The sequence below is a fragment of the Cetorhinus maximus genome, chromosome 2, assembly GCF_964194155.1.
Source record: "Cetorhinus maximus chromosome 2, sCetMax3.hap1.1, whole genome shotgun sequence".
Classification (NCBI taxonomy): Eukaryota; Metazoa; Chordata; class Chondrichthyes; order Lamniformes; family Cetorhinidae; genus Cetorhinus; species Cetorhinus maximus.
The window spans coordinates 132,488,430-132,516,028 of NC_135880.1; the positions used below are offsets into that span (position 1 = coordinate 132,488,430).

General features: G+C 40.8%; 1 protein-coding gene across 10 annotated transcripts in view; it reads right to left on the bottom strand.

Annotated features, from left to right (window-relative positions):
- focad (focadhesin) overlaps window positions 1–27,599 on the bottom strand; it is a 243,647-nt gene that overhangs the window by 164,575 nt on the left and 51,473 nt on the right. For 9 of the 10 annotated variants that reach the window (XM_078569505.1, XM_078569555.1, XM_078569487.1 and 6 more), the window contains 5 exons: window positions 26,618–26,722; window positions 11,759–11,860; window positions 11,029–11,233; window positions 2,046–2,252; window positions 115–202 (listed from right to left, as the gene is read on the bottom strand). In XM_078569505.1, coding sequence (XP_078425631.1) covers window positions 115–202; window positions 2,046–2,252; window positions 11,029–11,233; window positions 11,759–11,860; window positions 26,618–26,722 — 707 coding nt within the window. The remainder of the gene's footprint in view (window positions 1–114; window positions 203–2,045; window positions 2,253–11,028; window positions 11,234–11,758; window positions 11,861–26,617; window positions 26,723–27,599) is intronic. The other variant, XM_078569564.1, reaches the window with a different exon arrangement.

Genomic DNA, 27,599 nt, shown 5'->3' on the forward strand with positions numbered 1-27,599 from the left:
TCATTTTTGCTCAAGATTTTATGAATCAACCCAGTTGCCTCAAAAGAATTTGTCTTCCTCACACACAAAAGTGTCTTTAATTTCAATTAATTTCAACATTAATTTCAAGCTTACCGAGATTCAAAATGGGCTCTTGCTGACACACTGGAGTCTGTAGCAGAAGTAAGCTCAGTCCAACAAGCATCTTTTCAGCATGAATACTCTACAAATAGATCATTTTTAAAAAAAAATTTTCTGAAGTTATACTGATTAGCATATATCATACTGCACCAAAACACAAATGATTATGACAAAGATGATTACAATGCACCAAGTCTGGAATACATTCAAAACATCAGAATGACTCCAAAAAATTATCTGACTGACTTATTAATAACTAAAGCCAAGTAAAAACCTGTCATGTTTTTGATGTACAAATGGTGCTTTAAAAAAACACAACCTGATTAAGTTTCTCTCATTGTAAATATGAGCAAACACAAGGGTAAATTGCCATTTCATTCTTTACCAGCAAATGGGTTTTTTTTAAACTAAATGCTTGCTCATACGTTGTTTGTACCTTTTAAGTTTCCCTCACTGTAAATATGAGCATTTTCCTATCCATTCACTTATGGCTATGATAGAACCTTTATAAAACACTACTCTTCATCCACTAGGTTCACTGACCAATATGCCTGATTTAAAGAAGATGACCAAGTTAGAAAAATATACAAACTTTATCCTACGATTGTGGCACTCTATGTATTTAAGTTGCAAATATATGTTGCTCAACAGTTAAAAAGCAATGTATTCTAATTCAAGAATTCACATTGCACATCTAGAAAACAAGTAGATTTATGCTCTTGCAACTTTTGGGGGCACATGAACTATTTGGCATGAAAGACTCTACTAAATTTTTCAACATCCAGTGATGCTTCTGCAGATAACAGCATACAAGGGAGCTTATTGGCACAGGGGGAAAACAAATCCATAGACTTCAGAAAGCCTTAAGAAAACGAGAAGCAAGTTACAGAGATCTAAAGATTGGAGGCTAGCCAACAATTGTTTTATGAATGTCAACCGATAAGGAGCATTAGATTTGATTTTCTTTTTAAAGTGCATTTCAATTCACAACCAGTACCCCTTTTCTAATTAAGGTCATTTGTTTTGGAGCCAAGGACCTGGAAAGGCAGGCATCTTGCTTCCAGAATGCATGAAGTTGGTGGTCTGGCAGTAGCAGACTGTAAGATATTATGTCCCAGGGTTTTTGAAGTCAGTGAGCTCCATATGTGACATGTACATAGTGCAAAATGACCTGACAGTTGAAATGCCAATTGAACTAATCTGAATTCCTGACAGCCCTAATTCTTTAGTTGCAATTCTTGCAAAGGAAGTAATAATGTAATTGAATAAGGATTAAAATTACATTATATAGAGAACAAGGCACCACCTATGATGTATCACACACAAAGAGATATGGTACCAATGTTCCCGCTAAGCGGCACAGATGTGCAGCATCAGCCGGACAGGTACCACACAGGCCTAGTTAAATAATGTGTGCGCGCAGCCATGCAAAACAATTTAAAGGGATCATTCACTCAAAAAAAAATTGCAGTAAAATTAATTTTTAAGGAAAACAAAAGCAAACTGCAGATGATGCTGGAAATCTGAAATAAAATCTGTCCAGTTCTGAAGAAAGGTCACTGACCCAAAACATCAGCAGTTTCTTTCCCCACTGGTGCTGCCAAACCTGAGTATTTCCAGCATTTTCTAAATTTTAATGCAAACTTTTTAAGGCACCATGGAGTTGAAAGGATGTTGTTACACAATGGTGAAGCCCAAGATGCTTATCAGCATTAATTCAATACTAAGACGTACTAATGCTCTGGAAGAAATGTGACAGAGTAATATCATATCCACAATTACGAGAATATATTGCCATTCCATTTTTATAACTAGAGCAATGTTGATGGAGGGAAAGAACACTGCTTGTACTTTTTAATAATAGCATGTCAGGACAAATTTCATTTACGATTAACACTTGTACATTCAAAATCTGTACTGCTTACCTCGGGGACATTGCTGACAATCATCTGAATTTCATGAATAAGGGAAGAGAATTCTCCTGTGATTTTCAGACTAAATTCACAAACACAAAGCAGTTGCAGAGACAGCTGGGCTAGCTCAGACTTCCAAAAATGAGCATGGTGGAGGAAAGCTAGCGATAACTCTTTAAGAAATATAGCAACTTCTGTAACCTGTGCCAAACTAGTTACCTGGCAGGAAAGAAACAGAAATACAACAGTGCTTTTAACATTGTTATTGGACTAGTAATTCAGAGGATCTGAACTAATGGATCAGGGACATGAATTTAAATCCCACCATGACAGCTGGGGGAATTTAAATTTAAATGAATAATAAATCTGGAATAAAATGATCATTAATAATCATCATGAAACTACCAGATTGTCCTGAATCCATCTTGTTCAGCCTGTCCTTCCCGGGGGGGGGCGGGAAATCTGTTGTCCATATACCTGGTCTGAACTGCATGTGACTCCAGACAGCCATGTGGTTGATTCATAATTACCCTCTGCAATGGCCTAGCAAGCCACTCGGTTGCATCAAACTGCTACAGAAAAGCGCCGTGGATGTACTTACACCACATGGACTGAAGTAGTTCAAGGCGGCAGCTTAACACCACCTTCTCAAGGGCAATTGGGGATAGTCAATAAATGATGGCCCCCTCCAGGACCTGAACACACAAATGAAAGTTGATACTCCAGTGCAATACTGAGGGAGGTCTGCACTGTTGGAGGTGGATGAGATGTTAAACTGAGGCCTTATCTGCCTCCTTGAGTGGGTGTAAAAGACTCCCATTACACCATCTTGAAGAGAAGGGGAATTATTCCCAGTGTCCTGGACAATATTTTTTCCCAATTAACATCAGGAAAACAGATTGTCAGGTCATTATCGCGTCGCTATTTATGGGAGTTTGCTACGTGCAAATTGGCTGTTGTGTTTCCTACATTATAACAATGACTACACTTCAAGAAGTACTTCAACGGCTACAAAGTGCTTTTGGACACTTGGTGGTTGTGAACCATCATATAAATGCAAGTCTTAATTATTTATATTTCAGGAATGCTGGTGAACAATGCAACTAACAGCCAAATTCAACCCTGTGCATTACAGTTTGGGCTTATTCTAAAATATTTTTCTTGCAGCTAGAAGAAAGTTTCAGGAACCAAACCATGTCTTTCACAAACTGAAACACATCTCTTTTACTCTCTGCTGTACTTAATTGACGATAGATTGCTTAAATCATAGCCTGCCCCTGATATTTCCTATCAATTTGGAAGGTGGAAAACATTTGTAACATCAAGTCACCTTCTGCAGGCCAAATTAATGTCCTGATTTATTTACAAGTAAAGTGATTCACAGAAGCAAAAACAGGCATAATAGAGTAGAATTAATCATCTGGAGCACATAATAACTGAGGTAACTGATTCTAATTTAATGGAAAATCAGGCAGATTTTATAAGGGGCAGACCATCTGCTCCATTAGATTTTGGTCCAGGCAATGGAGCCTAAAATCTACCCAAAAATTTCAGATGGCAAACATGCAAGAGCCATCTAAGGAGCTCTCTGTAAATTCTACACCTATAATGGTATTTAATTTAATTGCAGATGATTCAAGTTTAGGAAATTGATTTAAATATTCAAACTTGCATAATTGGTAACAATAGGACAATGGCTTGTCACAGTGGTCTTTTCATCTTCATTGAAGTTATTTACCACAATGGGCCAGATCTTTCTGGACCAAAGTATCTCCCGCATATGCATTAGTCAGACTTTTCCCTACACCCTTTAGCTCAAATATTTTTTGCAGCATAACCTGCTGGATGTGCGAGTTGATAACAGTTCAGCAATGGCAACGGGCCATCTGGGACTTTGGTGAATGGTAGGGCCAATGAGATTTAAGGATTGACAAAGAAACAGAGTATTGACCGAGAAAGAAGATGAATTAGTGTCAAATCAGGTACAGAAAAGGAAATAAAGGGCCAGATTTTCGATGAGTTGTGGAGATCCTGAGGACCTTTAGAAATGGTAGACGGGTTCCGGATCTGGAGTCCCACCCCCATTTCTGGCAGAGGAAAGGGGGTGGGGTATGAAGCGTGTAGTGTAAATTAAGAATCAGATGGCCATTTAAACTCCGTGCACAGGACAAGCAGATCTGATTTTCACTCCAGGATCAGCTTCAACCTGCAGTTATCAGGGATAGATGGGAATATGGAATTCGAAACACAAACAGGTCAGCGATGATCTTATTAAATAGTGGAGCAGGTTCAAATGGTCGAATGGCCTACTTCTGCTCCTATTTCATATGTTCATATGTCTGTTCCGTGACTTTACGGTGTTGATAGAAATGCTCATGTAAGCCAGATAAGGTATGTCGAACTGCAAAGCTGTCAAGTTATTTAAATCCCGTTCTTTAAAAATGAAAAAAACTGCCTGCCCGTGTCTGAGAGTTGAAAAAAATCTTTTTTAGCAGTTTCAATACATGTTTGTTGACATAACCCTAAGAGCTATTGTTATAGCATTATTAATGCTTGAATGCTTTCCATAGTCTATTATCACAGTGGAGGGCTGCAAGTTCAGCTTGATTGACAGCTCAGATAAGTTATTTCAGCTGTCTTTGATGTGGGTGATGAATACAAATGTTTGTTTTTAATCGAGGATTAAGTACTGGATGGGATTTAAATATATTGAATGGGCTTTCATGAATGGGATTTTTTAAAAATATAGTGAACTCCAACAGACATTCAGAACTTGATTTTATTTAATCTCAGCATGGCTCCCAAGGTCTGCCTTTGGTGGATGCTGGGTGAGTTGGCATGAAGTGTAAGGGCACTAGGTTGGCATAGGGGCTATAAAGGGCCAAGGGGTGGCATGAGTTGGTATGGATGGGGCATGGGTTGCAGGTGAGGGTGTAATAAGTGAGGACTAGCAGGCTTAGTGTTTAAGAAAACAAACAGGTTCAAGTCCCAGAGAACCGAGACAGGCCCTTTAAACAGCTCGCCTTGGCACATGGCAGCCGTTGTGACTGCCTCAGTCTGCATCTGGGGGCACTGGGCCCAATTCCATCCCGCACTCGCATCACTCCCCCCACACCCAGAATGAAAAAAAACCACACTATTCAGGGCACTTTTTCACCCATGAGCCAGGAAATTTCCAGAAACACCCCCTGGAGATAATCATCCTCCTGGTCTCAGAATGACCCATTCAAGTCAGGAACACAGGGTGGGATGGTTTTAGGCTATGGGTATTCACACTTATTTATTCTGCAAAGTCCCTTTGTCCTGTCAAGGCGGCGTGGCAGCGTTTTCTGGAATCCACAGATAGAGTCAGGTGACCCCTCTGCAGCCATCTTTTGCAGCCCAACAATGTACATTTTCAAAAGCGAAAAACAGCCCCAGAAGCTTCCATACGAACATAGTCTATGTTTGAAATTATGAACAGGACATCCCTTCACTGGGCATGACACGCCACTTCTACCTCTAACATCCCTGATTCCGAGTCTGCCTCAGCTCATCTGCTGCTGAAAGCCTCAGCCGTGCCTTCATCTCTGGACTTGGCCATTCCAATGCTTTCCTGGCCGGCCTTCCATCTTACACCCTACATAAATTTGTACTAATCCAAAACTTTGTTGCCTTATACTAATTTACACCTGTTCACCCATCACCCCTGTGCTTGCTGACCTACATTGACTTCCAGTCCAACCATGCCTCAATTTTAAAATCCTCATCCTTGTTTCCAAATCCTTCCATGGGAGCTTGCTACTCGTTATTTGTGTAACCTCCTCCAGACCTTTGATGCCTCTGCACTCCTCCAATTCCCGCCAAAGTGAACAACTTCACATTTTCCCACATTATACCTCATCTGCCAAATTTTTGCCCACTCACTCAACCTATCTCTATCCATCTGCAATTTCCATACGTCCGCTTCACAAAATACTTTCTTATCCATCTTTGTGTCATCTGCAAATTTCGCTACCAAGCCTTCGCTCCCCTCATTGAAGTCATTATTATGATTTGTAAAAAGTTGAGGCCCCAGCACAGGCCCCTGTGGGACTCCACTCGTCACATCCTGCCAATCAGGAAAAGACCAATTTATGCATACTCTGTTTTCTGCCAGCCAGCCAATCTTCCATCCATGCTAACATGTTACTCCCTAGACCATGATTTTTTATTTTCCTCAATAACTTTGATGTGGCACCTTATCAAATGCCTTGTGGAAATCCAACTACAGCATGTCCACAGGCTCTCCTTTATCCATGGCGCATGTTACTCCTTCAAAGAACTCCAATAAATTGGTTAAACATGATTTCCCTTTCACAAAAACATGCTGACTCTTCCCAACTCCCTTGAGTTTCTCTAAGTACCCAACTATAACCTCCTTAATGATCAGTTCTAACATTCTGCACAACAGACGTCAGGCAACTGGCCTATAGTTTCCTGTTTTCTGCCTCCCTCCCTTCTTGAATAGAGGGGTTATATTTGCTACTTTCCAATCGAGTGAATCTGGTAAATTTTGGAAAATTAACACCAACTCATCTACTACTCCATTAGCCAACTCTTTTAAGACCCCAGGATGAAGTCCATCAGGACTTGTCAGCCCACAGCTCCATCAGTTTGCTCAGTACCGCTTCCCTAGTGATTGTAATTTCACCAACTTCCCCTCTCCTTTCCACTTCTTGATATACAGCTATTACTGGAATGTTTTTTGTATCCTCTATAGTGAAGACAGAAGCAAAATATTTGTTCATTTCACCCGTCATTTCCTTACCATCCACTATTAACTCCTTATTAGTCCTATAGAGAATGACAACACTCGCTTTACTTACTCTTATTTTTTAAATATCTGTAGGAATGCTTGCTATCCGTTTTCACATTTCTAGCTAGCTTCCCCTCATACTCTAATTTCTTGCTCCCAATTAACCTTTTAGTCATTCTGCTGTTCTTTATGTTCTGACCAATCTCTGACCTGCCACTCATCTTTGCACAGTTATATGCTTTTTTTCCTTAATTTTATGCTTTCCTTAACTTCTTCAGTTAGCCACGGATGATGGGTCCTCCCCGTAGAATTTTTCTTTATAGTAGGAATATAATTATTCTGAGTATTCTGAGATACCCTCTTAAATGTTTGCCACTGCTTCTCTATTGTTCTATCCCCAAGCCTAGTATCCTAGTTCACTTCAGTTAGCTCTGCTCTCACGCACACATAGTTGCCCTTATTGAAGTTTAAAATACTAGTCTTAGACACACTCTTCTCCCTTTCAAACTGGGTGTAAAATTCAATCATGTTGTGGTCACTGCTACCGAGGGATGACTTCACTCTGAGGTCATTAATTAATACTGTCACATTACACAATACCAAAACTAATATAAACTGCTCTCTGGAACCTGCTGCTCAAAGAAACTATCTCAAAAGCATATCATGAATTCATCCTCCAGGCTACTACTGCCAACTGAGGGGAAGGCAGTGGCATAATGGTATGGTCACTGGGCTAATAATACAGAGACCCAGGGTAATGCTCTGGGAGACCCAAGTTTGAATCCACCACGGCAGATAGTGAAATTTGAATTCAATTAAAAAAAATCTGGAATTAAAAGTCTAATGATGACCATGAAACCATAGTCAATTGTCATAAAAACCCATCTGGAAAATCTGCTGTCCTTACCTGGTCTGGCCTACATGCGACTCCAGGCCCACAGCAATGCCCTCTGAAATGGCCGAGTAAGGCACTCAGTTCTCAAGGGCAATTAGGGATGGGCAGTAAATGCTGGTCCTGCCAGCGATGCCATGTCCCATGAACAAAAAAAAAAGATTTTTCCAGTTTATATGGAGATCAAAATCACCCATGATTATTACCATCCCCTTATCACAGGCACCCCAAATTTCTTTTTGGATACTTTTTCCGACATCATGGTTACTGTTAGGGGGCCTGTAGGCCACTAGTGACTTCTTTCCTCTACTATTCCTCATCTCCACCCAAACCAATGCTACATCCTGATCTGCTGAACCAGTCATCTCTAACTATTGCACCAATGCCCTCTTTGATTAACAGTGCTACCCCTCCACCTTTACCTAGCTTCCTATTCTTCTTGAATGTCATACACCCCTCAATATTAAGGACCCAATCATTGTGGTCCTGCAGCCATGTCTCCATAATCGCTATCAGGACATATTTATTTACTTCGATGTGTGCTATCAATTAATTTACTTTGTTATGAATGCTACATGTATTCAGATACAGTGCCTTTTAGTTTTTACTTTTTGCTCTCCTTGTAACATCTAGTCTTCACTATTGGTGTTTTCTTATCTCTGTCCTGTCCTGCTATTCGATAATCCTCATTTCCCACATTACTAGTATGGTCCCTTGGCTTGAATCTACCCTTTGATTCGCTACATCTACCTAAGCTCGATCCCTCACCCCCCACTTGTTTAGTTTAAAGCCTTCTCTATTTCCCTAGTTATGCGATTTACAAGAACACTCGTCCCAGCATGGTTCAGGTGTAGACTGTCCCAACGATACAGCCCACACTTTCCCCAGTGCCCCACGAACAGGAACCCACTCCTCCCACACCAGTCTCACCAGTCTTTGAGCCACACATTCATCTCTCTAATCTTATTTGCCCCATGCCAATTTGCACATGGCTCAGATAATAATTACCTTTGAGATTCTGCTTAATTTGGTATCTAGCTTCTTAGAGACTATGCAGAACCTCTTTCCTTGTCCTGCCTTTGTTGTTGGTGCCTACATGGTCCACGACAACTGGATCCTCCCCCTTCCACTGTAAATTCCTCTCTAACCCTATGCAGATGTCTCGAACCCTATCACCGGACAGGCAACACAGCTGTCTGGACTCTCCCTCTTTGCTGCAGAGAGTGATGTCAATCCCCATCACTATACTGTCCCCTACTACCCGTTTGCTCCACCCGCTTGAACGACTTCCTGTACCATGGCCAGCCTGCTCATCCACCTTGCACACCTCACTTACATCCACACAGGTTGTGAGCACCTCAAGCCTGTTTGACAAGTGCAAAGTCTGAGGCTCCTCCATTACTCGGTGCTAGGTCCCATTACCTGCCTCACTCACAGTCACATCCTCTGTCCCTTAGTGCTGACCAAAACAGACGACTCTATTCTAAGAAGCGTGAAAGTCTCCTGTAACAAAGCGTCCAGGCATTTATCCCTCTCCCTTATGTTGCGCAGTGTCTGCGGTTCGGCATCCAAATCAATAATCCTGATCCAGAATTCCTCTAGCTGCTCGTACTTTCTGCAGACATATTTGGCATGGATCGCCTTGGCATCCAGACCCACTCACACCTGTCCTGCCAGTGTTACTTGTGTTAACTTAACTTAATTACTCACTTAATTAACTTAGAATAATTCCTATGTATGCCACATCTCTTTCTTCTCCCCCTCTCCGCCCCCCAATGCATTGAATTCCCACGTAAACCTTCTTTGCTACTCACTTGGTCTCCGTCTCACTGCAGATTAGTCACCTGTCTCCTCGCGTGCCCCAAGTGATTATAATCTATCAAGCCAGATCCTAACAAGTATCCAGCTTGGCCAGTATTCTCATAAGTGGTACAAAAACAGGGTAATGGGTGCATTTTTATACTCCTGAAGGATGATTTCTTTTCATCACATTAACTGGAACAGTTCAGTCAGAGAATGGGCTAGTTGATGCCTTCCAGCTTAATATGTCTCAACAGATACATCACAAGAAGCTGGTGCTCAAGCACTGGAAAGGGACATAATGCCTTAATGGTTTCATTGGAGTAGCAAAGGGCATGGATTTGAATTCCATTAAGAGTCAATACAAGTGGTTATTATCCTGTATTCCATACAAAGGCCAAGCAAGCTGCTGTATACTACAGATGACATTATACTGAAATAATGGATTTCACAATTTTAACTACTGGACCAGTTAAATAAGTGCGCAGCTTGAATAAATAGGAAAAAAAATCAAGGTGAGGGAAAATTTCAGAAAGACTGATCCAGTTGTGAACTAGAAATATGTCATGTTCATAAAGGTATTCATTCATCGTGCACAAGCTCTATTCTGGAACGTGGCCGACAGTAACTATTCCCATAGTTAACTTTATTCCAGCAGAATAATAACAGCAATGTGTAAATCACCTCAATTTGCTCTAAGATTCGCTGTACCTTTGAGCTCAAGCAACATGGAACATCTTGGAGTTGATTAAGCACATTCAAATTCTCATTTTATATCTGTGCAATAAAACCTCGGAAATCTGCACTGGTTGACATCCCAGAATGAGTGGAATAGAGTCACTCACAATACTAATATTGTGATGGTTCAGGTGCTTTTGGGGAAAAAAGGTATATTTAATGTTGGGGTGATGGTCTCTTTAAGGACTAGGTTTCACAGGGGAGCAGTGGGGTGGAACAGCGAGAGCCAGGGGGGCCACAGAGAGAGGGAGCGCTGGGAGGCCACAGAGAGGGGGAGAGTCAGGGAGAGAGGGGGCGAGAGTGAGAGAGAGAAGAGGGGCAAGATAAAAGAGAGGTGGGGCGAGAGAAAAAGGAGTGGCATGTAGTTATTCGTATTTATATTCTTTGATTTTACTGTGGTAATATTCTTTTGTTTAAAATCATGAACCTTGTGGCTTACTTCTTTTAGTAAAATCCTGTGTTTTCTGATTTCTAGAAACAAACATTAATGGCCTCTACCAGGTTCAATACAGCATAAACAAAATATTTGAATCATAATGAAAAAGTATCCTGAAATAATATTACTTGAGAGTAGACGTGTGAATACTCTGCCGATCTTATTTTGGCAATGCTACTTCCCAAAATTGCCTAATTTAAATACTACTTTCTTTTTAAGGAATAGGTGTTTTCAGCTGCTAGGATTTTACAACTCCAACTGATGCTGTTGAGGAAACTCAGAGTCATAACATGAATTCTTCTACTCAATACGACCATTTAACAATATCCACAATGGTGCTAAGAGATCTTACCTGCAAGTGTGGAACAAGATCAAAAAAGAGTTGCAGAGCCTGCTGGAAAAACAGAGTAGGTGCATTCTTTCCCTCTTCAGATTGGGTCTGAAGTACAATCTTAAGAAGACTAAGACGAAGCTCACAGTTGTCTCGCAGGCAGTGAGGTTCACAGTACAGATATTTGAAAAATGGTGCCATCATTGGCACAATGGGTGCATTTGGCCTTTGAGAAACAATCAAAGAAAATTGGACACTTTAAATACCTCTACAATTTAAGCAGTACCATTAGATCTACACTAAAATCTTTTTCAGCATGTTTTATTTATATGCAATTTTCTCCTTTATTATATTCCCCCTGCACTACACTCAATGTTCCTCCACAAGACGACAAGGAACTAACTATCTAGGGCCAATACCTCTGGAAATGACATGCTGTATTCAATTGATAGAAGAATGAGACAGGTCCAAGATGATGTTCTACCTTTCTGTCCTGACAGGTGCCGCTCAGCATTCAACAACTTCCTCAGCAAAGGGTAAGCCAAGATCAAGAGCTCAGCAAGTGAAGAATCACAGGCACATATCCACCTGCCATTCTTTGACATAATACATTTGTGTGCCGAGGTGGTGTGCAACCTGACAGCCTTTCAAGTCTTTTACTTTTAACTAATGTAGCTGTTCCATTACCTATTACATATTTTAAAGAAAAGTTACTCTTGATAATGGATGTTTTATTATTGAACACTTTTACCTCTCTGAAGGCTGTTGAAACATAGTCGATATCTGCTGAAGGAGGAATGGCCAGCTAAGAGGTTTGTTCTCCAATACAAAAATATAAGGATGTGGAGGGCTCCTGTACAAAACAAAACACTATGTTAACAGAAGGAATACTTTATCATCTGGGTCTCCAATATCTTAGATAAACTTTTCAATAATGACTATTTAAAATAAAATAAAAACAAGTTTGCAGTTAGATCATTTTATCTAAACTACAAACAAATGCATACAATAATTACAGTAAGTAAGTCAACAAATCTGCTTGGTTTAATTTTTGTAAATGTTCCTTATTTAGGTTGCCTTTGCAATATATTTAAATATTATTTAAGTTCATAAACTTGTTTGTGAATAAAAAATATTTTAACACTAAACAACACAATCAATTCTCTCTAGGCGATCAAACAGATGAGCAGAGTGGACATAAGCTCAGTATCTACTTCCATATCAAAATCATTGCCAACATATTCCTCCCATCGCAATTTATTAACTCTCATACCCATTTTCACATTATCTAAAAGACAGTTAAATATGCCACTTGAGAAATATTACATAATTAAGTACTTCAAATGTGTAGCTTTTTCCAATGTTTAAGTGCACTGAATCCATACATGCAGCTGAATCAATGTGTGCATAACTCTGCTTTTCCTATTCAGAGTGTAAGCAGATAGCCATGCTAAAATAGTCTGTTCACATTGCTCTCAATAAATTATCTTTCTACTGCACTGCATGTTACATTGTAATTGGGGGGCTGGGGTTTTAATGCCAATAATGAGGTGTTGGAAACAATGAAGTAGAACGAGTAAAAATCTCACCTTCGATACCTAGATTTATGGCTTGTGAGCACAAGGAATCATGCCTAATGCCACTAATTAAATTGTTCATTCCTTGATTGATGGTCACAGCAGGTAGTGCAAGCCTAGCATTATTGAGAGTCAAGCCCCAAGAAGGTGAAGTTTAGCATGTTAGCAAATGATCCTTGGTCTCCACTTTAGCACTGACTAGTCTGACTGTTCGTCAAGTGAATTTTGGAATCAAGATAAACAGGCAACCAGATGTTTTTTCGTTCCATCTTTTATATACCCAGTGCCCCCCTCCTTTCAATTTCTCTTTAGCAAATAACCACCCATCTGCCTTCTTATGCTACTGCCACCATTCATACCTTGAACACATCTAGAACAACTTTTTCTACCTCTCGCAACCTACTCCAAAGTGCCTGTCAAGACACACATCCTTGCCTCCTTAAAAGAAGCAGCCCCAAATGCCCCATTGTCCTCTCTCCCTGACCTTCCTGCCCATCAATACTACTGGGGGGCTAACTCTGACAACCTTTTTCCCATCCCATTCACTCCATCCACCACTTCCTCCTTGGACTCTGCCAGTAGATCAACAATCACCGCCCCCTCTGAATTTAACTCCAGTTTACTCTCACACAAAGCCCTTGTGATTCACAACCTTATTGTGGAAAATTACATTGTCATCCAGACCTTCATGAAAACTGGGATAAATTGGTTGTGATTATGTTACTGGATGAGTAGTCCAGAGGCCAGGACTAATACTCCAGAGAACACAAATTCAAATCCCACTATTTCAGTTTAAGAATGGAATTTAGTTTTTAAAAAATCTAAATAAAAAACAGACATCAGTAAAAGCAGCAATAAAGCTGTTGGATTAATGTGAAAATACAAGTCGTTCATCAAAGTTCTTTAGGGAGGGAAACCCAACATCCTTAATTAGTCTGGCCTATACAGGATCCCAGTGCCATTACAACATGGCTGACTCTTAACTACCTTCTTAAGTGGTCTCATATGCCACGCATTTATATCAAACTACTGAAGAATAGAACCCCCTTGCTTGTAACGCCTTGTGAGATCACCTTCCTCATCAGCCGTTTAGTTTAAGATGAAGGCCCAGAGCAACTGGGAATGGCCTGTCAATGCTGCCCACATAGGAGGGTTTTTTTTGTAGAAAGAGGATCACAGGTGGCAACAGATTTCACCTAACTGAAGGTACCTAGTCTGGCTATACTTCATGTGCATCCCAGCTCTACCTCCATAGTGGTGGTGTGGCCCTGATCACTTCAGTATCCCGCCTTACTTCTCCAGCACTTCACTTTCTCTTCCTTCAAGTCCTGCATTTTGTTTTACCAGTCTCAAATGCCCTTCATCCCACCCCAAAATTTATCTTCCCTCCTTCCTTCCCTCAGCTGCAACACTGAGGGACTGCCTGTAATAAGTTCCAGAGTAAAGTGGTTAAGTCCGAAGTGGAGGCCTTAAATTTCACTAAAGCCAGTTACGTAGGTATGAGGGGCAAGTAAGTTAAGGTAGACTGGAACAATGTATTAAAAGACATAATGGGATAGATAAGCCATGGTGAACACTGAAAGAAATAATTCATTATTCTCAAAGAATACACATTCCCTTCAGAAATGCAAACACCATGGAAAAAGTGGTCCAACTGTGCCTAACTAGAGGAGTTAAAGATGGTATTAGATTAAAAGAGGCTTACATTGTTGCCGAAATGAAAAGTGAGCCTGAGGATTGGGATGGTTTTAAAATCATCAAAGGATGACTAAGAAATTGTTCAAAAGGGAGAAAATATGAGAGCAAACCAGTGACAAAAAACAGATTTTGAGAGCTTCCACAACCTTGTAGAAAGGAAATGATTAGCAAAAGTAAATATATGGGTTTCTCAGAGGTGAGGACAGGAAAATTTCTAATGAGCAATAAGGAAATGACAGGGATGATCAACAATAATTTTGTATCCATCTTCATGGAAGACAAAAAAATTTTCCAGAAATAGTGCAAAACCAAGGGTCCAATGAGAGTGAGGAACTTAAAGTAATTAATATTAGTAAAGAAAAAGTACTGGAGAAATTAATGGAACAAAAAGCCGATGAATCCCCTGAACTTGATGGCTACATCATAGGGTATTAAAAGAGGTGGTCACAGATATAGTTGATGCACTGGTTTTGATATTCCAGAATTCCCCAGATTCTACAATGTCCCCCGTGAATTGGAAGGGAGTGAATGTAATTCTGCTGTGCAGGAAAGGAGGGAGAAAGATAGCAAGGAACTATAGGCAAGTTAACCTGACATCAGTAGTTGGGAAAATGTTTGGAGGTCTGGTAATAGGTTGCTTAGAAAATCATACTATGAATCAGCAAAGTCAACATGAAGGAAAATCACATTTGGCAAATCTGAGTTTTTTCTTAAGAGTATGACAAGCAAGGTAGATAAAGAGGAACCAGTGACTGTAGTAGTTTTGGATTTTCCAAAGTCAAAGGGGCCATTAAGAGATTATTACACAAGACTAGGGCTCATGGGAATGGGGATAATATACTAGCCTAAATTGAGGATTGGCTAAAGAACTGTTATAATTCCCATAGAGATCAATGAGTTTTAAAAATAGAGATGTGAATTTCCAGTGATCAACTCAAAGGATCAGATGGCAAGATTTCATATTTAAGATGTTTACTGTAACAAACACACTAAAATCAACATCAACTACCCTCAACAACTTAACACAATGAAAAATTCCACGCCACATTTATACATTATACCACACTCAGCAGAGACGTAGCCTGATAGATTCAAGTCCATGTCCTTCCTAGCATTTTGACAGGCTCTCTTCTCCCTGCCACGCCAGGGGGAGTCTTCCAGTGCCCTTTTTAAACAAAGTTCCCTTCACTCAATTTTCTGAGCATAATCAAATGGGCTTCCTTCCAGCTGCAAGGTCCACTTCAGTGACTCCTCGGTTCTTAAGTTTCCAAAAGTCCCATCTTTCCTGTCTTCTTTCAAAACAAGAAACCAACTCTTACAAGCATCCTGCTCTCACAGCTGCAGCTTCCCTGCTTTGTACACACAGCATCTCTCTCTTTCCAGAGTCTCAGAGTCTGTAAATATGCCAGCTGTAGAGCCAACTGCCTTTCCCTGTGTCCCCCGGTGTTAAACCTGGCACCCGACTTTCAATAAGGCTTGACCTAGGCCCTCTATTCCCATGGCAACCAGATCACAAAGACTAATCGCTAGGCAGAACTAATAGGTGGTCACATGCCCCACTCCACTACTCCATTTTACCTTGAATTAAAGGAGGCAGTTTAAACATAGTGACCTTAAAAAGCCTCGTATTTGTAACAGGACAGAAAAGAGACAGTACAACTAAGTAGGTCATTCTTTGAATTGGCAGGTTATAATCAATGGGATTCCCCAAGGATCAGTGCTTGGATCTCAGGTATTTACAATCTATATCAATCACGTGGATGAGGGGCCAAGTGTTATACAGCCAAATTTGCTGATGATACAAAACTAGGTGGGAATGTAGGCAGTGCAGCTTCCTTACATCCTTCTCAAAAGGGCTACAAACCAGGTAAGGTGAGTGGGCAAAAAGGTGGTGCATGGGGTACAATGTGGGGAAAAGTCAAAATGTGTAGTTTGGTCGGAAGAAGAATAATTTTTAAAAGGTGAGGGACTAGGAAATGTTGGTATGCAGAAGAATTTGGACGATTTTGTACACAAGTCACAGAAAGTTAACATCCAAGTACAGCAAGGAATTCGGAAGACAAATAGTAAGTTAGCCTTCATTGTGAAGGGGACGGGTATAAGAGTGAGGAAGTCTTGCTGCAAATATACAGGGCTCTGATGAAACTACACCTGGAGTATGTGCATAGATTTCGTCTCCTTACCCAAAGAACGATATGATTGCCTTAGAAGGGATGCAATGAAGGCTGACGGGGCCGATTGCTTGGACAAGTGGTTTTTCTAATGAGGAAACATTTTGTAGGATGGGACTATATTGTCTGGAGTTTACAGGAATGAGAGGTGATCTCATTGAAACGTAGAAGGTTCTTAGAGGACTTCACAGGGCGGATGCTGAGAAGTTGTATCCCTTGGCTGGAGAGCCTAGCTCTAGGAACATAGTCTCAAGACTAGGAGCCAACCATTTTGGGCTGGGATAAGAAGAAATCTCTTATAAGCTTATTTAGAACACAGTAACAGGCAATTTTGCCCAACAGGTCCATGCCAGGATCTGTGCTCTACATAAGCCTCCTCATCCCACCCACCTTCATATAACCCCTTCTGTTCCTTTCTCCCTTGTGCGCTTATCTCTGTGGCCTGTTTTTTAAATCTTTTGAACACACTATGCTTTAAAAGTAACTCAACACCACCCCCAATCTCCCCCCTGCCAACTGATTTCTATGGAAAACTGATTGAAAAACCCCGAAATGGGTCAAGCACTTTTCCCAGCAAGAGAAGTTCCGTTTAAAACATTGGTTGGAGCTGATGATACTCAGCCACAGAGGGTGGCCACGTTTCAATAACAAGTCACAGATTTGAACCATCCCCTTCCAAATAAGGACCCAGTGTTCTGCTTGCTGAATAACTGACTGTTACTATTTGCTGTTGAAATCAAATCATCCTGCAGTTATGATACTGTACAATATGCTGAAAAATAAGAATGCATTACCAAGGTACTTGATCTAATGCATCAGCAAGATTTAATTTCAAAAGTTGATATGAAAGTGCCTAGGATAAAGGATATATCCCAAGGTTCACAGATACTCAAAGGCTTCCAAAAGGTCAACAATACAGAGTTCAAAAGGTCATGTTCATCTAGAATTTGTCACTTTGTATGACAGAGTGACCAGTTACAATCTGCCTGACCATCTCTGTCCTCAGAGAGGTTCCCATGGAGATTTGTCACATTAAGCAGTAGAAACCTATCTAATGTCATTGTATGTAATTTGTCAGTTCCACAGTTAAGGTGACTGCTTGAACAATATCATTTGTTGCCAAAGAGTACCTTTGTGAGATAAGTTAACCTTGCCCTTTCACCGGTCAAATACAAGTTAACATACACTGCATTGACAGGGTTGAAGTGATGCATGAAATGAGGCATGAACTTCTAAAAGAATTGCTTCAGTAACCACAGAACCCATCTACTGGCCATGCTCAATGTTAACCTGTTCCTATCTACATAACAGAAAACACAACAGGCTTATTTTTAGTCATTTGTGTTAAGGGATAAAACTGTAGAAATGCAACTCCACTCCCCAAAAAAATCCAAAATTTGCACATCTCCAACAATTGCACATACTTCCATATTACCAAACAGATAATGAATACACCTGTCAACCTCACCCCTATTAAAAAGTCTAATACCAAGCAAAGCACCAGAAGATAACGAGTTAAAAAAACAGCAAATAGTCAAGATGAAAGGGATAAGTAGGACACTATTGGTCTAACCTCAGTCAGGCCATTTGCTGTATGTCTCTCAGGACTATTTAACACAAAGGGGCAATTTGCTTTCCTCTCATTTATCCACAGGATAAAGTCATTATAGCTTAGATTGAATGCTTCTGTCTGACAGGACCTTAATGATGCTTCAAACAGTGTCTTCTGAGAAATGGTATGGTTTTTAATTAAAGGAGGAGACACTAACAAGACAAATGTTGAACTTGATTACGCTGTAAGCTAAAATCAATAGCTAACCTCACACGCTATGTCTCCATATTATTTCTCACCTCTCAACCCTATCAGGTCAACAAAAAAAAGAGTTCAGTTGTATCACACCTACTTTGATTTTCTCTCCTTATAAAATAATGAGTATTTGGTCCAATACAATAATCGTTTTAGGTTGCAGCAAAGCCTTCAACATTTAAAAGGACAGCCAAGTCTCACAGCAGGGAAGCAACAACGTAGCAGAGGATGTCAAGGCAGTTGCTGAAAATAGTCAACACCTAACCTAATTTCATTAATGATGCTCTTTCAGAAAGAAGTTACGGAAGATAATTCATAAGTCAGACACTTCTATTACACAACAGTGGATGCAATCTTCATTCACGAGTTTTCAGAGAATGAGCATTACTGGGAGGACAGGAAACAACAGCAGATGCTTGGATCACCACTTCATTGAATGCTTTTAAAGGATAATGAGAAACACAAGCACTAAACCATTGATACTATAATATTCCATTCTGTTAATTAATGCTGCATTATCCTGCACATTTTACAGTTCAGTATTTGAGTGTGCAACAATTACTTACAACACAATGTTACTATCTCTGTAGAGGCCGATAACATTTGAAAAAGAAATTCAACCTTCCAGTTAACAGCTGAAAGAATGACACGGCAAAATTTCACGTTTTAAAACGTTTACTGTAACAAATGATGAAAATGACTATTGAGTAAACACTTTTATTTTTATAGGCAACTTATACTTCCAACTCCAGAAAGGAACATTCCCCTTTTAGACTTATTACACATAGCATTCTCCAAGGAATTACAGTCTTTTTAGCAAACAGTCCACAGTTGCTCCATGGTTCCCATGTCCCAGATTCACCGAGTAGTAACTTCAAGCGTCCATCTCCACAGGTGTTCCTCAGTTTTCGGACAGCTTTGTAAATCAACTGTCAGCAGTAAAATCTGTTCCGTCAATCCTTCTTGCCCCTGGCCATGCCAGATGAATCTCCCAGAATCCTTAGATGGCTACAGCAGGTGTCTCTTTGACGAGAGACCATCTCTCCAGCATCTGGCTGTGGTAGCTCAAAGTCAAGCAGCCTTTTTTCTCCGTTGAACACACACAACCTCTACCGTCTATCTGTAATATTAATTGATTTGTGAGGAAGCCTGGAACTGGATCTCAAAGATGGCTTCCTCTGCCCTCTTCCCTATGGCAATGTGAAGCATATTAACTTTGCATCTGGGTAGAAATGCCAATTAGCTATCCTTGATCCCAACTCCTTTCAACCTAGAAATAAATGGGTCAGTTTGCAGCACAACTGGTGAGATGAGAGTGAGTGCCCTTGATATCAAAACAGCACTTGACAGAGTGTGGCATCAAGGAGCCCTAACAAAACTGGAGTCAATGGGAATCAGGGGGGAAACTCTCCGCTGGTTGGAGTCATACCTAGCACAAATGAAAATGGCTGTGGTTGTTGGAGGTCAGTCATTTCAGCTCCAGTACATCACTGCAGGAGTTCCTCAGGGTAGTGTCCTCAGCCCAACCATCTTCAGCGGCTTCAAAAATGACCTTCCACCATAAAGACAGAAGTGGGGATGTCTGCTGATGATTGCACAATGTTCAGCACCATGCATGGCTCCTCTGATACTGAAGCAGTCCATGTCCAAATGCAGCAAGACCTGGAAAATATCCAGGCTTGGGCTGACAAGTGACAAGTAACATTCACGCCACACAAGTGTCAGGCAATGATCATCTCCAACAAGAGAGAATCCAACCATCTCCCCTTGACATTCAATGGCATTACCATCATTGAATCCCTACTATCAACATCCTGGGGGTTATCATTGACCAGAAACTGAGCTGGACTAGCCATATAAATACTGTGGCTACAAGAACAGGTCAAGAGGCTAGGAATTGTGCAACGAGTAACCCACCTCCTGACTCCCCAAAGCCTGTCCATCATCTACACGAGGCACAAGTCAGGAGTGTGATGGAATACCCCACTGGATGAGTGCAGCTCCCACAACACTGAGGAAGCTGGACACCACCCAAAACAAAGCAGCCCACTTGATTGGCAACACATACAAAAACATTTGCTCCCTCCACCATCGACGTACAGTAGCAGCAGTGTGTACCATCTACAAGATGCACTGCAGGGATTCACCAAGCCTCCTGAGACAGCACCTTCCAAACCCATGACCACTGCCATCTAGAAGTACAAGGGCAGCAGATATATGGGAACATCACCGGCTGGAAGTTCCCCTCCAAGTCGCTCACCATCCTGACTTGGAAATATATCACTGTTCCTTCACTGTCGCTGGGTCAAAATCCCGGAACTCCCTTCTTAACAGCACTGTGGGTGTACCTACACCACATGGACTGCAGCGGTTCAAGGCAGCAGCTCACCACTACCTTCTCAAGGGCAACCAGGGCTGGGCAATAAAAATGCTGGCCCAGCCAGCAAAGCTCACATCCCATGAATGAAAAAAAAACCTGATACCGACAACACCTTTCTGGGGCCTTGGGAGACTCAAGCATCTACTCATGGTAAACTCAGACACTGTTGCTATTGTCTCCAAGCATAAATACCTTGCACCACCTTCTCAATAAAATAATCTAAGCCTTCTTTTGATTTCAAACAAACAATCAAAACATACAGGCTTACTGTTGGGCAGACTTCATGTCACATGACCCTCTTCATTTACCCTGAATTTAAAGCTAAACAAAAAAAAAGGAATCTTGTTGGAACTGTGAGATTTATAAGATTACTTTTTTTTCACAACTACGTTGCCATTTAGATTTGTTGACTATTTCAGTTTTTGCAAAATTGGTTCTAAGTCTCAGGATGCACACTCTGAGTGTCACAACAATGACATATGTACCTTCATGCGTGCATGCACACATCATACCAAAAGCAAGCAAGGAAGCCACTTTGCATTGCCATAGTAAGAGGCAGCATGGCTATAACTAAAGTCAAACGCTAAACAATGCTGCTAATTAATGAGAAGAGACTGTAGCACACGATAAGAGGTAAATTAGAACTCCACATATCTGGTTATCACATGTCTACCCTGATAATCTATCTCAGCCATGGAACAGTCCACAACTATGCTCCACATTTTTAATCTCTCAATTGCTCTGCTTCACTGGCCATTAATTTAACAAAAATAAATTATTTTAGCATGACCATGTTATGAATGGGTCCTCTAAATTGTTTTAACTGGAGATTTTTTTTTAAACCCAGATCCTACTTGGACAACACTTCAGAACACATTCTGCAGTAAAACTATTATTTTGTCATAAACCGAGACAACCTTGACCACACACAATCTCTACTGATAACCTTTGATGTAAAATAAAAAGTACTGAATTTTAATCAGAAACCATTTTTATTTGTTTCTACCAGATACTTTAAAAACAAAGAAAGCTATACTTTGCAATTCTAAGTGGAAATATCATACATAAAATAACTTGGTATTAAGTTCCAAAGTTAGGTTGAAAAGAAAAGTGGAAACATCTCATTTTAAAAAGAGCATGCAGAATGGCACTCTGGAGCATTGAAATGCTCCAACAGAGAAGTGGCCATTGATTGCCGCACTTGCAAATCTCAGAGTCTTTGAATCCCAGGAGTCAATGGCCGAAGGAGGTGACTGGACCCAAAAGAAAGAAGAATCAGATGCACTCATGGGTATTCCAGCATACTTTGCGTACGAATTCGCACTAGCACCAGCAGAAACCCATGGCCAGGTCAAATTCTTGCCTGATCACAAAGTTTTGTGGAGACCAAAGTGGAGGGGAGTGGGGGGGGTGCGGGGGTGGAGATGGAGAAGCAGGAGGAAGTTTCACCTTACAATTAATGTATGGACATTCAGAAAGCTATTCCAGAAAATTAGTTTTTTTTTAAAAACACTGTCCAGGGTCACATCCTTCAGACTAATAACATCAGGATGCTGACACAAAACAGCACCATCATGATGCAGTAAATGCAACTTGAAGGGTGTGCTTAACCTCCGGTTCACCTTAAACTCTGGTTAGGATCGCAAAGCTTCTTAGGAGACTGAATTTGATTTACGTTCATAGGTCCCACAATAAATAACCACCAATGGGGTTTGAACATAATTTATTATACAGCTACTGATGCACAAAAGAAAATACAATTTCACAGAACAGCCAAAGCCTTTGGTCACAACTCCAGGTGTATATTTCTATTAGAATAAACAATTAGAACAAAGAATTTATTTCATTGCTTTTCAACACATTATGTCAAGCATGAATTTTAATAATTCTTACATTTGAAATTATATGCTTTAAAATAGCTTGCTGTTACATTTCTTTCTTTAAAAAATTGGCCCTGGAATCACTGCTGTAATTACTACATCAGAATTAAATTTAAAAGGTTCTCCAAGCTGAATAATTATTGACAAAAGGTTCTGGCTCACTAGGCTCTACACTAAGTTTTAGTGTTCACCATCTGGTTACTTGCATCTCCTGTAAGCCAAGGCTTGCCTGCCAAATTCAAAATATGCTTGGCAATCCAATGATCTTCCCTCAGAAAATATCAATAACACTGAAGGCTACAGAACTTGCAAATATTGCCAATTTTATATCTTGCATGTTATATATCTCATAAAATCCTACAGCACAGAAGGAAGCTATTTGGCCCAATGTGCCCATACTGACTCAGAGCGCTATCCAATCAGTCCTATTTCTCTGCCGTTTTTCAGTAACCCTTTCAATCTTTCCTCTCAAATTTACATAAACAATTTCGTTTTGAAAGATGTCACCAAATCTGCTTCCACCACTGACACGGCAGATGATGTGTGCCAGGCGGATCAAATCCATGAGGGAAACTTGATCACACGGTCACAATGATTTTGCAATTTGTATTTTATTTCAAGATGCATGCCCTGAATTCAGTAGTAATAAGTCCACCAAGATTCTAGAGATTTTTTACAAAACTAAATTAAACATTTATTAACAAAAGAAAAGATTTCAAGCACATACAGAGGTCTACAAATTACTACTATAACAACTCCTAAAAGCCCTAGGGGCAAGATTTTCGGGTCATCGGCAGGCACAGCGGGTGGCTCGGGAGCGGCCAGAAAACAGTCCACCGCCAGTGACCTCGATTTCGCGTTGGCTGGCCAATTAACGGCCAGCCAGTGTGAAATGTGCGCCGAAAGGCTCAGAGCTGCCAGGGTGGAGGCAGGAGAAGAGCGAGTGCTGAAGTCTGCGCAGGCATGGGTGAGCACACAGTGAAAGCTCCCTGAAGGCAGAGAGCTGCTTCAGGCAGCTGAAGAATTTTAATATCAAAAATTAATATCAAAAACATTGGAGTCACTCACATGAACTTAATAATAATGTCAAAACATTTATTTTTTTTTAAATTTATGTCGGAAACCTCATCCTGCCCATGGATGAGGTTTCCTCAAAAATGCAAAGGCCAATTTGCCTGCCTGCCAACCGTAAAGTTGGAGGGCAGTGAAAAATCTGTCTTAATTGCTAATTTAATGGCCTTAATAGGCCTCTTAATTGTTGGCGGCAGCTCATGCGTGCCTGCTGATCGAAATACCATGCGAGTACGCAATGATATCAGGATGCACACCTGACATCATTGTGCGCTATTTTACGCCCGATCGAGTCGGGTGCATGCCCGCCTGCAGGATGTAAAATTCTGCTCCTAATTAATATGGCTTCCAATTACACCCCCATTAAGGCAACAGTAAAATAAATAGATTTAAACAGATGCAGGCAAGTCAACACAATACCCTGAACAGAATTCAAAGTGGCTTTTCCCAGCTTTGGTTTCTGTAGACAGCAGCCTTAATGCACAAATACTGGAGATTTTTCACACTTCTGGTAAATCTTAAAATGCCTTCCAACACGTAGCCTCATTCCCCTTTATACATGTTTCTCCCTTTAAATGCAAATTGCATTGTTCCCATATGTCTTTGGAACTTTGCTTTTCTCATAATATAAATCATTGCATGGTGCTAATATTATCAGTAACCTTTGATAAAAATAAACACACTGCTTGGCCTAGCTTCTCTGGCTAGCTGTAACATCCTACCATCACATTGAAATTAAAACTACCCTGATATATCTAAAAATGCAAACTCTTCTCACATGCTAAAACTTCAGCCACATTTACATATTCAGCATTTGAAACCTAGCTTCTTTTGATGAGTCAAAGCCTCCATACCATCTGTGTCCAACTCAGTTAAGACACACACGACACACACACTCCAAACCCCACTATTAATCTTTTACAATAAAATTACAATATTATGAGAATTATTATCCTTTCATGACAACCACCATTTCAGATAGTGCATTCCAAATCCTAACAATTTCTCCTCATCTCCAGTTTTCACCACCACTGCCCCCCACCACTTTCCAGGTTTAACCCAGTTTTGGTGGGTTTCCGAGGCATTCAGGAACCCAGCGGGCAAAGGACAAGAACAGCTTCGGAGACAATTTAAGTGCTTTTCCCCTGCCCCTTCAAGCTCCCCTACCATCAGTTCCAGCATTCAGGCAACTTGTGTGCGGCTGCAACCAGGCACTAGAGTGCATTCTGCCCATCTAGAAGCCAAGCCTGTAAATCTGTCACAAATCCATAGCATGTGGGGGAGCCTGAACTTCCAGGCAGAAGCTCCACCCGCAACACCACCCATCCCACCCATCCACGCAGTCTGCCCTGGCAGGATTCCCTCAGCCCTCATAAAGCCCTCAGCTTTATTTATAAAGCCAAGGGTCCTGTATGCTTTTTTATATCACCTTATCAACTTCTCATGCCACCTTCAAAGGACAATCATATTAGGAGCTATAAAGTTTCATCATCAAATTACAATATTGTACAGGCACAGCATACACTAGCTGGATTTTCTTCATTATTTTGAAGAAGTTCAAAATCTGTGCCTAACACAGAGACTCAGCAAAAGTAGAAACCAGAACTGTGGGGTAGTTTCTGTTCATTAGGTTGCTATAGGGAAAACGAGTTAGAGATTTAGGTAGTATTTCTGAGACTGTTGAGTGCAGGACAAAAGGAATTATACTTCAGCTAGATAAGGCTCTGGTACATTCACACTTGGTGTGCTGATAACCCCTCATAGTGATGGATATCAAAGCTGCGGAGGGAATCTAGCGGGGGAAGTGGGGCAACCAGAATGGCATCAGGTCATAGAGTTGTTAATTATGAGGTTAGGCTCCAAAAATTAGGAGTATTTACTTTGGCAGATTGATCATATCCCCTCGGAGATGGCAAAGTGTTTTTTAAAAATCGAGAGGATTGTATGCAGTTCAGTTAGCAAGGTTATTTGAAGCAGGTGGGATGAAGAACTGGAGATTATTCCTATACACAATTTGGAGACAAAGATTGGGATTAGATGTCAAAATCTATTTCTTTTTGCAGAGAGTCATTACCCTTTAGAATAAATTGCCAAGACATGCAATGAGCATGGAGTCGATGCAGCCCTTTAGAAGGACACTTGATAACTCCTGCAAGGGAGCACCATTTCCAATTGGAGGAGATAAGATACTATTTAATTGTGATGAGAAGAGTTGAGCATGTTTCAGGAGTTTTCAGCATATAATCTCACATCTGCAGCCACCCGCCTCTGTATTCCTGCCACTGATCGCCCAGCATACCCACCCTCGGAGAGCACTGTCTTCCCACTGTTGATGGGAGATTTGACAGAGGTGTTCAAAATCCTGAGCCATTTTGAGGGAGAAAATAAGAAGCAGCGGTTTCCAGTGGCAAAAACGCCAGCCACAAGAGGACACAGATTTAAGGAAACTGACAAAAAGAACCAGAGGCCACGTGAGGAAGAAAAATTGTGCAGCGAGTTGTGACCTGGAATGCAATGCCTGAAAGGGTGGTGGAAATGGATTCAGTAATAACTTCCAAAAAGGGAATTGGATAAATACTTGAAAAGGAAAAAAAACTGGAAAGCTCTTGGGAATAGCATGGGAGTGGCACTCCTAATCATGTTCCTATTTCTTTTGTTCTTATGTCACGACTGTCTTTGGAAACACGATTGCTGCCCTAGATGTGAAATTAACCCATTGACTGACATCATATCCATTTCCCCAACAACTTTATAATGCACATTCACTCAGTGAAATTGGCAAGGTAGAAGAACGATCAGGTTTGTGGGCAGTTTTGAGCTGTGGGATCTGGATTGACAGCCCTAAGATTGTTTCACATCAGACAGGAAAAACATTTATCCCATAAATTTATGTTGAATTCCAGTCCTGGGCAATGTGGAGATTTAATTATTTCATAACAGTTGATGTATCTCACAGCTATAGAACGCACCATGGCATTGAAATAATCAATATGTCAAAATATAAATTTTTGTAATCCAAGATTTACCTGATGGCATAGGGGCACGAATACACTGTTTTCTTACTTTGTTCAGCTCCCTGTGCTTGCATCTGTAGCAATTTACCAATACTTCTAATCAAACCTTGGACATTACTGCAAAAGAAAATTGGTGTTATTCCATGTATAACATTGTTGAAGCAAAATTAACATCCTGAACATTATACCTGCAATGAAATTTAAATTCCTAATTTTGACACTGGGGAACTAGCAAACTGGAAGGCATGAGTGGAGAACATGGACCTTTTGAGACATCAAGCCAGTCTGAGGAAGCCTACCTTACACATACACGCTTTTTTTTTTGGGGGGGGGGGGGGGCGGCAGAGGATGGATTAATTTATTTACAAGGATATTGCAAATACTGGGACGATTTGTCTCTGTACACTAATAAAATCAGAAGAGACATTCTGATGAGAACCAGTATTTTTCCAGCATGTAAGCATAGATTTTTAAACTGCTTTAAAAAAGCTCAATTATATTCCTTTCATTATTAACAGCGGCGTACTTTGGGGCCAAAATCTGCTATTGTAGGTTTAATCACAGCGGGTTTAGGAGCATCAGAGGTAACCTGCGCTGGAAAGGCAGTTAGGTAACAATCATATTTAAATGAGGCTCCGTTCCTCAGATTTTGACAACCGTTTGAAGTTAACAGCCGTGGGCCAGGTTTCCCCAAGGGTCGGGAAGCCCAGCAGCCGAAAGGAGGTGGCAGCTGCCAGATCCAGAGTTAAGTGCTTCTCCAATACTGCTTGTGCGTCAGGAGGAGCATGAGTGCTTCCCTCTGCCAGACGCAAACCTACTGCTACGAATCGCTCCCTCTCAACACTCCACTTTCCCACTGTTGTCAAATTTCCTTGCCACTAACATGCACCCAGCTCTCTCCCTGTAAATATCAGGGCCTAGGTGTCTGAAATAGGAAGAATTCTATTCTCCAGCGCTAACATCCCTCACTTTAATGCACTGAACAAAATTTTTT